At 37.0% G+C, this 13,185-nt stretch overlaps 1 protein-coding gene across 6 annotated transcripts in view; it reads left to right on the plus strand.

The window, feature by feature from the left end:
* The window catches only part of GRID2 (glutamate ionotropic receptor delta type subunit 2), a 755,994-nt gene that overhangs the window by 527,314 nt on the left and 215,495 nt on the right, over positions 1-13,185 (plus strand). For 5 of the 6 annotated variants that reach the window (XR_012995185.1, XR_012995186.1, XM_076336770.1 and 2 more), the window contains one exon: positions 6,670-6,789. The exons of the other annotated variant lie outside the window; for it this stretch is intronic. Coding sequence is in view for 3 of the 5 variants with exons in the window: in XM_076336770.1 (XP_076192885.1) it covers positions 6,670-6,789 (120 nt within the window). In the remaining 2 variants the exon portion in view is untranslated. The remainder of the gene's footprint in view (positions 1-6,669; positions 6,790-13,185) is intronic. 6 annotated transcript variants of the gene reach the window in all.

Raw genomic sequence — 13,185 nt, forward strand, 5'->3', positions numbered from 1 at the left:
ATTCTAATAGTTTGAAAGGATAATCCAGGACACATTTCAGGGGCAGGATATGGCTTTAAGGGGCTCTAAACTGTATTGCTCTTAACCTATCAAAGCAATTTCAAATTCACATTTGGCAGTCCCATGTATTTTAAGCTATGTTTCAGGCAAGGCTGGTTCTGGAACTTTTCTTATCAACTTGCATTTTGTAAATACTGTTGCACACTTTTTCATTAATAAACTAAAAGCTATTTCTACTTACTCAAATCCGAATAAGATGCCTGAGCCGGAAAAGTCAAAATGCCTGAGTTTCAGGCAAAGTCTGGTAACCCTACTAGCATCTCTAAATTTAGAAGTACTCCACCATGGAAAGGGCTGCTGACTGTTTTACATTACGATTATTTGCTTGCTTGTGTTGTTTGTGGATGTGAGACTGATCCTGTTATCTTATATAAACATCCTTTATGCTGTTTCTTACCACCATCTCGTCTCTTTGCATCTCAAACAGAGTTTATTCCATTCTTTGCCACATCGTTCTAGCTATCCAGTTTATCATCTTCCAATTCTCACCTCCTAAAATTATGTGATTAATAAAACAAACTCCTCCTGTGACCTTTCACAGAAGAGTTGCACTGTGTTGAAGATCAGTTTATAGCTCTTAACCCTGAAACATGAAGAGAAATGGCCAGGAGAAATATGAAAGTATTCAAGAAGGCAGGAGCAAGTGGAAATTCCAGGGCTGTGGTTAGCTTGCTAGAAAATGAATCAAATGTCACGGAAATTCCTGATGTGTGCAGCTAACCAGGCTTGTGTCCTGTTGCTCTTGGGTTTCTCTGCTATTTGACTGAGATGGCTTTGATAAGAAGCCATTTTATTCGTGTAAATTGAGTAATCCAAATACTCCTTATATGGCGTTGTGCTGACAGAGATGAATTTCTGGAAGTAACATGCTAAAATTGAAAGTCAAAATTTAATCTAAAATTAAATACAGAAATTTCCTCTGTGTGTGTGTGTCTACCATTTCAATCCCTAGGCAGAGGAAAGCTTTGAAAGAAAACAAGAAAAAGTTACCATGTGGTATTTAAATAGTTTCTGAATATAAGTTTCTGTGTTTTCTTTGAAATCACCACTGTTTCAAAGATGTAGTGTATAATGGAATATCATAAGAAGATATTGTTGTAGTTCAGGGTGAAGGAACATTCTGAGATTTCTTAAATGCTCCTGGAAAAAGAACTTCCATCCTCTGCACAACTTTAACTCTGCCTTCATAACGACCTGTATCACAGAGCCAGAATCACCGTTTTGTCCCTGATTGTCCCTCACCTCAATGTAGTTTCAGTGGGTGTCACATTGTAGCCAAGTGTGGTGGTGGTGGGGAAAGAGTTGAGGAAGAGATGCCCAATTCCAGCCTGCCTGCCTTAGAAAAGGACTAGCAACTGAAGTAGCTGTTCTCCTGGCAGCAGCAAAGTGGAGGTGATGTTGCTATCTACTGCTGTTCACAACTGAGCTCTTGTTGCTAAAAAAGCAGGAAAAACTAGTTCTAGAAGAGGAAGCTTTTCTAGAAGAAAAATCTGTCTTCTAGAATCAGAGATCCAGAAACAGGAATATCTGGCAGTGTTTTAGCTGCAGAGGGAATCTCTCTGATTTCTGGAGGGGAAAACAAGAAAAGAGATGGGAAATCTCTATAAGCTACACACTGAAGAAGGTAAGAGAAAGGGATGCTGATGTTCTACCTGCAGCAGCACTTGTTAAAAAGAGAACTCTGGTGGTAAATAAACTAATTTCTTTATGACTAATGAGCTAATAGAGAAGAGTAGGGAATGAGGGGGAATTAGAGTTTCAAACATTTCTTGAAATGGCAAAGTAGCTGTCTGAATCATTCCCTATTGTCATTTGTTACTTTTCACTGTTGAACACATGATTCCTGTGTCGCTATTTCTACAAACAACTCCAAAAGCTGTTTTTTTCTGTATGAATTCAGCTGATTGGACAAAGCCTAAAAAAACATTTTAAACCCACTACAATTATTAAAATCTAATATCGGTTTCTACCCATTCTGGAGCTGAATAAATAGTTAAATTCATCAGGAAATACAATCCTTCTAATGAATTTGGCCAGCTCTAGCAATTAGTTCTAAATTCACTTCTGTAATAAGAACTATTCCCAAACACATGCTCACTTGTTTATTTCTCAGTAAAGCTATTTCACAGTGAGAGAGAGAAGTATTACTAGAAAATAATTCTACTGTGGGAAAAATTAATCTTCCTGAATAGCCTGAGAATAAATGTAAGTAGGATTATATGGAGGATCAACTCAGAAAAATGACATCAAGTTACTGCATATATCTTCTTTCACGCTTACCTGATCTCTTCCCAGTTACATTTGTTTAGCTCACTGACAAACAGCAAAATTTAGTGCTAGCAGCAACGTAGAGCCTATTCCTTTGTGGAAAATGAGCTGTACCTCGTGCTGTTTCATGAATCGTGTGGAATTGTCAACTAGTTCTTGTCTCAGAAATGTCAGTGATGTTCAGTGGTGATGTGCAAAAAAGATGCCAAATTGATTTTCAGGCACTAGATTAGGAACTCTTCGCTAGCAGCTAAAAATGGTGTGTTGAGTTGAAAACTCAACAATGTTTTCAATATCAGATTTTTTTCAAGAATAAAATGTGAAACTCATTTAATGCTTATAGCATTTTTTTTTCTGCCTGTAATGACAGTTTTTCCCTTAATTGCAAAATAGCTAGTGTCTGAGCATAACCATATTTTGAAAAAAAGAGGAAGTTTGAACAGGAACTGTGAGATCAAGTACAATATTTTATAACTGATGCTTGGCAAGCTGACATTCCCAAGTGAGGTCCTGACTGCTGGGTAAATAGTGCTTTCTTCAGGGACTTACAGTATAGTAGTGCCTAAGCATATATAAACTGCAGTTTATCTTGACAGTCTAGACGGGACTCAAGTAGGCTTTAACTATATTGCCAAGCTTTAGAACAGCTCTGCAAAACCCAGAGCAGTGATCAGCAACGTAAGTAAAACATTTTTGTCCTAAGAACTGACATTCCACTCTTCAATTTTAAATGTGTCAGGAAATTACATGGTTGCAGCTCAACCTTATAGGAATTTGAGAGAGTAGATAATAAATCTATCTTCATTTTTCCCCAAATAGCATTGTTTCTGTAAGTTAAATGGAATGAAAAATTTCTTTGACTCTTGCCCATTATCGTAATTAACGCTAAAATAACTTAGGAAAATCTCATCAGGAAGTTACTTCATCAGTTACTGTCATACAGGTGGCCGTTTTCTCTGTGATCTCCTTCCACTATGCATTAGCGGAGGGATAAAGCACATGCTGTAAATCAAGTAAGTGTTTCAGAGGGATCCACACTGTGAAAGACTATGCAGAAAAATTGGAGTAACGTCCTGAAACTCTTCCTAGGCAATATGCTGTCCCACTCCATCAGCCCTAAGTAATAAAACAGGCTCGTGTAAGCCTTGTAAAAAGGATGTGTGGGACAGTGGAGAGCAATAATAGGATTGCCTGGCCTGCAGGTCCAGCAAGGTAGGTCCCAGGCAGGGAGGAGGCATCAGGACCTCCAGGAAGTTTCCTATCAGATTTAGTATTGTTGTTGCTATTATATGGGCAGTTCTTCACTGTTTTGTCTTTCTACCCCTGCCCTTTCTAAGCCAGGAGCGTTCCCATCTAATCTGAGTTCTTATTACGCTATTTGCAGATGTACACAGTCTAGGAAAGAAAGCTCTAATCAAAGACACTCTTACATGAGAAATTTTCAAAGCATGATAAAATTGCCAAAATAGATGAATGAGAAAAATTGTTGTTACGGTTACCGCTGGATTTCAGACAAATAAAAATAACTAACAGGCTTACAGTTTGTATCTGGCCCAACAGTTGCAGCCATGTAAAAATCAAGGTAAATAAACTTACACAATGGTTTTGGATAGAGATTCAATTCCAAAATATAGTAGGTAAGTCTGTTAACCTGTACTATATGTTAGGGGCTGTGTATTTCCATGGAATCCTGTGTTTTCTTAAAAAGTGGATTTCATTACTTCAAATGTAACTGAGGTGAAATACTTCTTCAAATGATCTTTTTTTAATCATATTTGCTCAAATAAGGACAAAAGTTATAAAAAATTAAAAAATGACTAAAATTTTAAGTTGCTGTCTCAAGTCTCAAAAAATCATTTATGTTTTAGACATGATTCTATCTTTATGTCCCATAAATTATTGTGGGAGCACTCTCAATTTGGAAAATAAAGTCACTTTAATTTTCTATATTGGAAGTTCCCAATTTAAAGCTACTTTGTCACAAAATAAGAAGAAAGGAAAACACAAACATCTGTATTAACAGATATTAATTTTTTTTGTTGAATATTTCCTTTCTTTTATCATTTCGTTCCAGAGTTTTCCCTTTTTTTTTTTCCAGAAATTGCTTGTGGCTCACTTGAGATCATGGTGCAGCTCAGGGTAGTCTTATAGCAGTTTAACTAATTTTCATAGTTTACCTACCTCAGACCCACAGGTTTAATTCACATTGTGGGGGAAAAAGTTTTAGGAAGTAATATAGGAAATATGAAGTATAATATAATAAAGGCAGTATATGGTAAGGGGTCAGAGTGGTGCCAGGACTAGGAAGAGGTGTTATACTGTCAGGGAGGGCAAGTCAGCCAGATGGAGGCTTTCGAGGGTCAGATGGGGATCCCAAGCCTTGCAGATCTGGGCTGCTTTGCAGGCATTTCTACATCACATGTACCGTGAAATTCTGGCTTAATTAATCAAAAAGCCAGATGAGACCATATGAGAAAAAAAGGTATGTGGATCAGTTTTTTATTTCTGGTTCATGAATAAGATGTAGTCAAATTTAAGTTAGCAGAAAAGGTTTATATTTGTGAAACTCGGTTATTTACCGAAGGATATGTTCAAATGATTTTGCAGGTAAACACAAGCTCACTCTGTCTTTACTCTGAACCAGCCAATCTAAAAACCATGAAGGTGTGATTATTACAGGATTGTGCTCAAGCTAATAAGTAACCTCAGTGTCGTGCTAACCATAGCAACATGCATCAAAATTGCCTGGCTGGCTCTCACTGAGGGCAAAATAACCTGGAGTCTTCCTGCAAAAGACTGTGCAGATGTACCCTCAATCAGGATGTTGTTTTTTCTTTTTTTTTTAAATTTTTATTCTAATATCTTATCCAAAAAGTAAATATTGTAGAAAAGATTTTAAAAAGATTAAAAATATGTATATACACAAAGTGTTATCGTTTTTAACTGGCACGCCATGAAATATTTATGTATTATTCCCTGACAATACTAGTCTCTAGTAGTCTTTAGTAAGTTTTAAATGTATTATCTCAATGATCAACTTCCTTATTTTTATTATAATCATATTAATGTTTTATAAAAGGATGACCAAATTTTGTTAGTTCATACTAATCTCCAATGGATATGCAAATTTTGTACTCCTTCCTGGATTGTCTCCAAACAGAAGATGTGAGAATAGAGCTTGTAAAATCACGATTCAGCAAGGCTCATGTGCTTAGCTAGGTAGCTTATATTGCAAGAGTTTATTTTCAGGTTTTTTTCAGTTCAGGTAATAAAGCTCTTAACTGAAAGAGCAATCACAACTGCAAAACTCTTGCCTTATGTTTTGAAAAAAAGCTGTGCATTTCATATGGTTTTACACCAAAGGCAGATTTTTTTCTTGTGCATACTTAAAATATTGTTCAATTTTGTTTGGAAGAAGTGGGTTAAACATCTAATTTTCCCTGAATCTGAAAACTGAAGAAATTTTTTAAGGCTAAAGGTTTTCATTGTAGGCATTTCCCGTGGCTCTGTTGATTTTACTGTTCAGGTCATCACAGTTCTTATACAAAGATGAAATGTGTGTCACGTTGAATTAACCCTGGAATATATTTTGAGTATTGCTGTGGCATGTATAGCCCTGTCAACTCTGATTCTTTATAGTAAATATTCATTGTTTCATCTTTACTGTTTTAACCCCTTTGACTAAAATGTAAATAAGTAAAAGCAAGTTTGAAACTATGCTGCATTGTTGCTCATCTCATGCATTCTTAGTAGTAGAGAAGAGTTGTGGAGAAAAACAGAAAAATCATTATATTCAGCTAGGCAAGCCCCTCTTCATTTGTACAGATCACTTATATTGGGCTCAAAAAACACCTAACTTGGTCCAAAACTCAACCTGATCTTATGTGGAAATCTCTTTTGGTTGAGAAACATTTAGGGGAAAAAAGCAATAATAAACAAACAAAACTAATTTCTGTGCAATTTCTTTTTATATATTTGTCTTTAGTTTTGCTTCCGCTAAAATTAGTCGAAAAACTTTTTTTTTTTATGGGGCTAGAATGCCTATACATATACGCTGATGGGTCAAAGAACAAAAATTGGAGTGCAAAAGAGTAGGACTATTGCTTGTATTGCATCTGCTTAGCATTGTTGAGTTTGATTCTTCTGTGAAGAGCTTAAATGATGCAGGAACAATTTAGGCTTCAGAATTTTTAGGGAAATATGGTCTTTGGAAAACTGTCCTAATTCTGGTAGTTGTGTATGTATTCTGCATACTTAGTGCACAAATCCCTTGGAGAAACAAAAGGTTATTATAATTGGCTACTTCTGAGTTTTCACTCCATTCTCCTTTTTTTCCAATAGGGTGGAGTGAATGGCTTGACTGGAGAACTGGAATTTGCAGAAAATGGGGGGAATCCCAATGTGCATTTTGAAATTTTGGGGACAAATTATGGAGAAGATCTTGGCAGAGGCATCCGCAAGGTGAGGCTACATATATTCAAACAAGAGACTATTTTTACTGATTTTTTTTAAAACCTTTCTTGTGTTCCCTGTTAACAGAAGTGTGTTTGATGGCAGATAACGTGTTGTTGTCTGTCGTTAAGAGGAGTAAGAAATGGGAGAAAAGTCTTGAACTTCTAGTTACCCATCTATTTTATTATTGCAAAGAGGCCTTGGAGTAGGCCGCATTGATCAAGCTGCTGTTTGTAATACAGAATGGTTAAGCTGCTGATCGACTGTCCCAAAAGACCAGTGAAAGCTGTTGTTTTGTAACCCTTGCAACCCATTTCCAAAATAGCAAATTTTACATTGAATTATGTTTAGAGCACCCAGATTGACACTTGATACTTATGGTCAAAGTGGGATGCTGCAACTGTTAGATTATCAAAATTCATAGGTACAGAAAATCTGTTGTAACATAGTCAAAATTTCTGTAATGTCTTGTCTTCATGAAATAAGCACACAATGTTTTTAGTAGAAATTAACTTTTACAGAGTAAGTGTAATGTTATGTATTCAGTTGCCAGACACGGTCCAAATACTTGGACTTAGATTGAGGAAATGGCGTGCATCTTGAGCAAAATTACTTTTTCTTGGTATTTCAGTTTTGCTAGTCTGTAAAAATAAATGTAAGTCCTGTGTAAGGAATGGTGGAAGCAGGTCTCTATTTGCAATGTATACCCTTAACTTTGGGCAACTGCCCATCTGGGATGGCAAAAGTAGCAAAAATCATATGGTACCTCTTAGGAAAATAAAAGACTAAAAGGCTTTTCCAGGAGCAACTCTCCTTCAAAGACAGACCTCCTGAAAGATAATACCAAGATCTCTTCATTTAGTGTATCAGATTACACTGGTTTTCATATGTGAGGAACCTGAAGTGATTGTCTGAAAGCAAATGAGAGAGAAAGTTATCTTAATATATGTAAACTGGTTCCATGTGTCAGTGTCACTGTATGATGAAGTACATCATTTGTCTGCATACCTTCTGCAGTAACAGATAAGTGCTCTGAAAGAAGGGAGAGATAAATAAGAAGTTAAAAGTGTCTCTCAACTCCTGAAACTTCTCCTCTGCTTTTCATTGGAATTGTTATTCCATTCCTGCTGTTTCATCTGTTGTCAATACCTTAATGTACACACGTGCCTATAGCTATGTCACCTTGAGCAGAGATCCTGACATGCTTCGGAAACTAAATGGAACTGGATCTTGTTGATATTTGGAGGTGCACTTTGCAAAGTCTTTGGGCGACCAGAACATTGGATGAGTCCTTATTCCCTCACCTAGAAATTCAGTCTGTTTCAATATATTTTGACTTGATTTATTTTCCTTGCTATGCATCAAGGAGCTATTTATTCTTTAGAGCAACCAGGTAGTCCTTTTTAAGACAAATCTGTATCTCTTCATTTAATTTAATTGGTTGACTTTGGCTGGTTTTTGACTTCAGGCCTGTCTGGGTGAATGCCAGAATGAAGCATTAAATTGTGTTCTTCCATTTCACAAAAAGATAGAAGAGAGAGACCCACAGAAAGATCTTGGAAATATAAAAGTACAAAAAGACTCCCTAGCCTTTCTAGCTCTTTTCCGATGGTATAATTTAGATTTATAGTGCAAATTTAAACTATGGTACAGTTTACTTTTAAAGAAGAGATTAATGACCACGGGCACATGTAAATTGTGCAAAACAATGAGATTGTACAAACAGGCTTTTTGAACTTTCCTTGTTTACCCTTTAATGATAAAGTTCAAGGACAAAAAGACATTCACTGTCTTTGAAAGGAAATAGCTTTGAAGTTGAATAGAGTTTTGCACAGAATACAATTAGACCATGAAACTCAGTGTCACAAGACCCTGTTCAGGAGAAAAGCAAAGTTAAGAAGTAAGATACTGAAAGTACGTATTTTTTTTATGTTTGCCGAGATGAGCATTTAAAATTAAATACAGAGATTATAAGAAAATTTTCCTGTTGAAGGTTGCAATATAAATGTCTATCCTTAGAGTTTTGTGATGCGCTGCAGCTGGTTAAAAAGAAGAAAGTGTCCAGAGCATAACAGATTTAATCTGTTCCAATTTTTTTTCTAAACAGCATTCAGTGAACCAGAGAAAGCTTTAGAAAGAGTCCTGGTGTAGAGAAAGGAATTTTCTTCAGAAAGAAATTTCTGTATATATTGTGAGAATGTGATAATTGTTCCTGGAAGCATCTTTCAAAAAAAATTCAAAATAATTCCAATTAAATATTGTATTTTTTACACTAAATTGAATAGTAAAAGGATTCAAAATAAATATGGTACTTATAATCAATGTCACAAAGTTAAAAAAACAAGCTGGGGATCCTAAAACATTTACATCAGAGATAGAGAGGAAGATAAAATTTTAAGGGCAAAATGCCATATGTTGGGTTTATTCTTTTGACAAAAGTTCACATATTTTATCTTTGATTAGGTTTTACTTTACAGTGTGTGAGCCACTAGTGTTGGAAGCAAATCACAATAATTACAGGAGTCAGATATATTTTTGTTAGCTACACTAATTAAAGTGCACTTCAGATTTTCATGTATTTAGTGGTCTGACTACAGAACTACCTAACCATTTTTATTTCTCAACTCTAGTGGAAGCAGCTGCAATTAGCAGACTGACTGAAATTTCTAAACAAAAGCATCTTCCCTAATTAACATGTTTCCAAGTACTTTTATAGGCGATAATGAAGGATGAAATAATGACAAAAGCCCCATTGAAGCCATTGGGACAAGAAGTTCACACCAAGTCAAGTGTGTAAAGAATTTTATTTTTTTTTTCCTAAGGAACAATCAATTGATTTTAATGAAAGCAAGTAAAATTTTAAAACACACTCGAATTTCTCAAGAGTCCAAATTCTACTTGAATTTAGTTCTGTTTGGGTTCCGGTTAATATTCCTAGGACTCAAAAAAGCAAACAATTTAGGAAACACCAAGAATTCATGTTTGTGTTTGTTTTTATTGCCCAAATTAGGCCATGTATCTAGCAGAAACTGTCTGCAAGTCCCCTCCTTCAAATTGCATGTCATACCTGGAAAGCAGCGGAAGCATTCATGTGGAAGTTCATTATGTTGGGGTCCTTCATCTAGTGACAAGTTAGCAAATTCAGGAGTGGGATTTGTCTGAAATACAAATATTGTACCGTTACGTCTGTAAATGCCGTCCATCACCTTGCAGACCACGGATCGCGTAGGCTATATGTGTTGCCAGAGTTGGGTACTTGGAGTAACACAGTCAGAGCGCTGCCAGATACTGATTTTATTGACACCAGTGGTGTTACCATCCCAAAGGAACTGCAGAAAAACTCTCGCTTTTACACATCATGCTGTGGCTTGCGTTTGTGCAGATATAGTTATATTCAGTGGAAGACATGGGTGTATTTCTGACATTTCTCTGTTGGCATTTGTCTGTTGGTATTTGACATTTGAGTGTGTATTCTTTGACATTTAAATTTCAGTGCAATACTTTTATCTGTACTGCTGAAATAAAAGCTGCCATTCCTCTGAATAACCATCCAACAAACAAACAAACGGGAGTTGATAGCTCAGAGGAGTACTGTCTTGTATCTTAGTGGTGTAGAAAACAGCACTGCAGAAATAAAGTGGTTTTCATGTTTCTTCCAGTGCTCCATGTAAGTCAGAATGGGCTCATCCTCAAAGGCTCTGTGCTACACCTTTTGAAGTTTAGAGGACTTTCTTCCTGTTCCCACACTGGTTTTCTTACCACGTGTGGACATTTGGAGATCCTGGTGCATTTTACTCTGCCTCCATATCACTGTTAGCATACACCCACCTCCTGTGCGTTTCTCTTATCTTCTGAAAATGGTTTCTGTTGTTTCCTCCCAGTGGGGGAATGAGATGACACACCAGGCTCATGCACCTCTTCCTGTCTGCACCAGGATGTCCATGTCAAGGCTTTCTTTGCATTCAGGACACCTAGGGGATGCCTTGGAGCAAGGATAGAGCCATGGGCATGCAGGAAAGCAGATACCCTGGGTGTGGCACGTGGGTAACCCAGGATGCTTTGAGCCCTCCACATTTGTCCGGTAGGATTGTAGGGCTCTGTCCTAAATGATTTTAATTTGATGACCTTAAGGAGGAAATGTTATCCATTTTAATCCGAGGGATATCTGTAGCGCAAAGCATTTCATATGAATGTGACTGAAGGCCTTTGGCCATAATGCCTGACAGTTGCTCCTCTCTCCTGCCAGTGCGAATGGCAGGACCTTCCCTGTGGAGTCAATGCATGCAGGTTTTTATTTCACAGATTATTAAGGGTTACGTGGAACATTCTATAGTTGTGTTATTTGTTCAGAGATGGGAAAATTGTATTGTATTTTTTTGTTTTCATTCTAGTAAAATAATTGCTACTTCTACTTCATCTGAAAACAATTGTTGATTACAATAGTGGCAATTGCTTTGTTATCCGGTATATAATTTTTCTTACGTTTGCATCACGAAGCAACATATATTCCAAGTGTATATTTTGATCTTGGGGAAGTTGCTGTCTCTTCTTATAAAGTTAAAACGTATTTTTTTGTATCTTTTATCTCTTATTCCCTTTTGCTTCATTAGGTAAAAAGACAAGTTATACAGCTCTGCTGACACTTAGTAACTAACACTATTTAGTAACCAAGAGCGGACAAAGTATTTTCTTCTTGGTTAGGTTCTTGGTTAGCTACTTGAGGTAAATGATGGGTTCAGCTGTTCCCTTTGTGATCGTGATCAAAGGTAGAGCTCTGTAATGTGATTTAAAAAATGTATATATATCAGCACCTGGTACTTTAAGCTGTGATCTGTTTCAGCTGTTTCTAAAGGCTGACATGCAATTTATGATGTGACTGAAAGATATACTTGCAATTTACAGAGACATGCTGTATTTTCTAGTGAGTTGAAAAGAAATGTTGCTGTGTCTGGCTGCTTTGCCTCTCGCATTGATAGAAAAGATGGACCTGGCGCAGTACTAACATGATACTCTCTTTAAAGCAACTTTAAATACATAAGCAGCCTGCTAGAAATGAAATAAACTACTTAGTACTAAAGGTAAAGAGGTAATTAGATACCGTGGTGAACTGGGACCTGCTGTTCCAGTTCAGCACAGTACTTAAATCTGCTGTAAACTGCTGAAGAGCACCATTTCCTTCCTTTATTTAGTGGTATGCAATAGATGAAGATATGGTCACTGATTCTTTACTTTCTGCTAGCTTCTGCAAATCTTTTGTGAAGTTTCAGTGAAATTTAATTTGGCTGGAAAGTGTTGGGAATTTGCATGTTATCACAATGAAACTAGTGTTAGTAGAGAACTGTGATTTATTTGAAAGTGCACTTCTGTTTAGCTTAAAAGTCAAACTATAAATGCATATTTGAGTCTAATAGAAAATGGAAAAAATGCCTCTATCCATAATTGCATTCCTGAATTTTAAAAAATTTAAAAGTTTAAAAAATTTCCCTCTCTTTGCTTTTGAATAAAGCATTTTCTTTTAAAATCTGAGACTGCAGGAAGAGAGGCAGACTCATTCAAAGTAATCAATAGTTTACCATTTGGAGAATTTGTCATGTTTTGGACTCTCTGAATCAGATGAGAGAGGAGGGGGGAAATCTAAATCTTGGTGCTGGATTGTCCAGGTGCCTGCCATGACCCCAGGCTGTTTGTCTGGATGAGTGAGTATTTCAGTGTTCATAACAAGTGCAAAGTAAAGAAGCCAGAGATGGATTCGGTGGCTTGGTGGACGCTGCCACAGGAATATGGAAGACCAAGGTTCAAGTCCTTCTAGTGATCATTAATAAATGCAGAGCAGAGCTGCTACTACAGGCAGTGTTATAAGCAACCAGTTCCCCGTGAATTATTCACCTGTGGAGCAGGACATCCACCAGGAATACACGAGAGCCAGGATCAGGTTTATGAGCAAAATCACCCAGGACACAAACTCTCAAACTCCAAACTAATGCCCACAAAGCCAAGGCAAACGTAGTGTGATAGAGACATATTATCCCGCCTATTTCTCCTTAGAAGCAGCACAGTCAGCCATGTCTGCTGAGCTCCAGTGTGCTCAGGCATTTTGAACATAGCGGGACTTGTTGTAAAACAGTAAGGTGATTTTAGGCTGTAAGACAAGCGGGTGTCCAGATTTCCCAGGCTAGAATAATAAGGTTAAGTGCCTGGGTTAAAATTCAACTCAAATAATTAAGATACAGGTTTATCCAGTTTTCAGCACGCAGATGGATGGCTTTTAGCAGTGATGTTTATAGGGCTAGAGGAGGGGGATTTGAACCCCCCCCCCCCAAATCTTTCAAGCCTCTGAGTATCTGCAGCACTCTGGAATGAAGAGGGGTTTGCTCCTGCATTGGGAACAGTGGGGAAAAAGGGAAA

The sequence above is a fragment of the Aptenodytes patagonicus genome, chromosome 4 (assembly GCF_965638725.1).
Source record: "Aptenodytes patagonicus chromosome 4, bAptPat1.pri.cur, whole genome shotgun sequence".
NCBI lineage: Eukaryota > Metazoa > Chordata > Aves > Sphenisciformes > Spheniscidae > Aptenodytes > Aptenodytes patagonicus.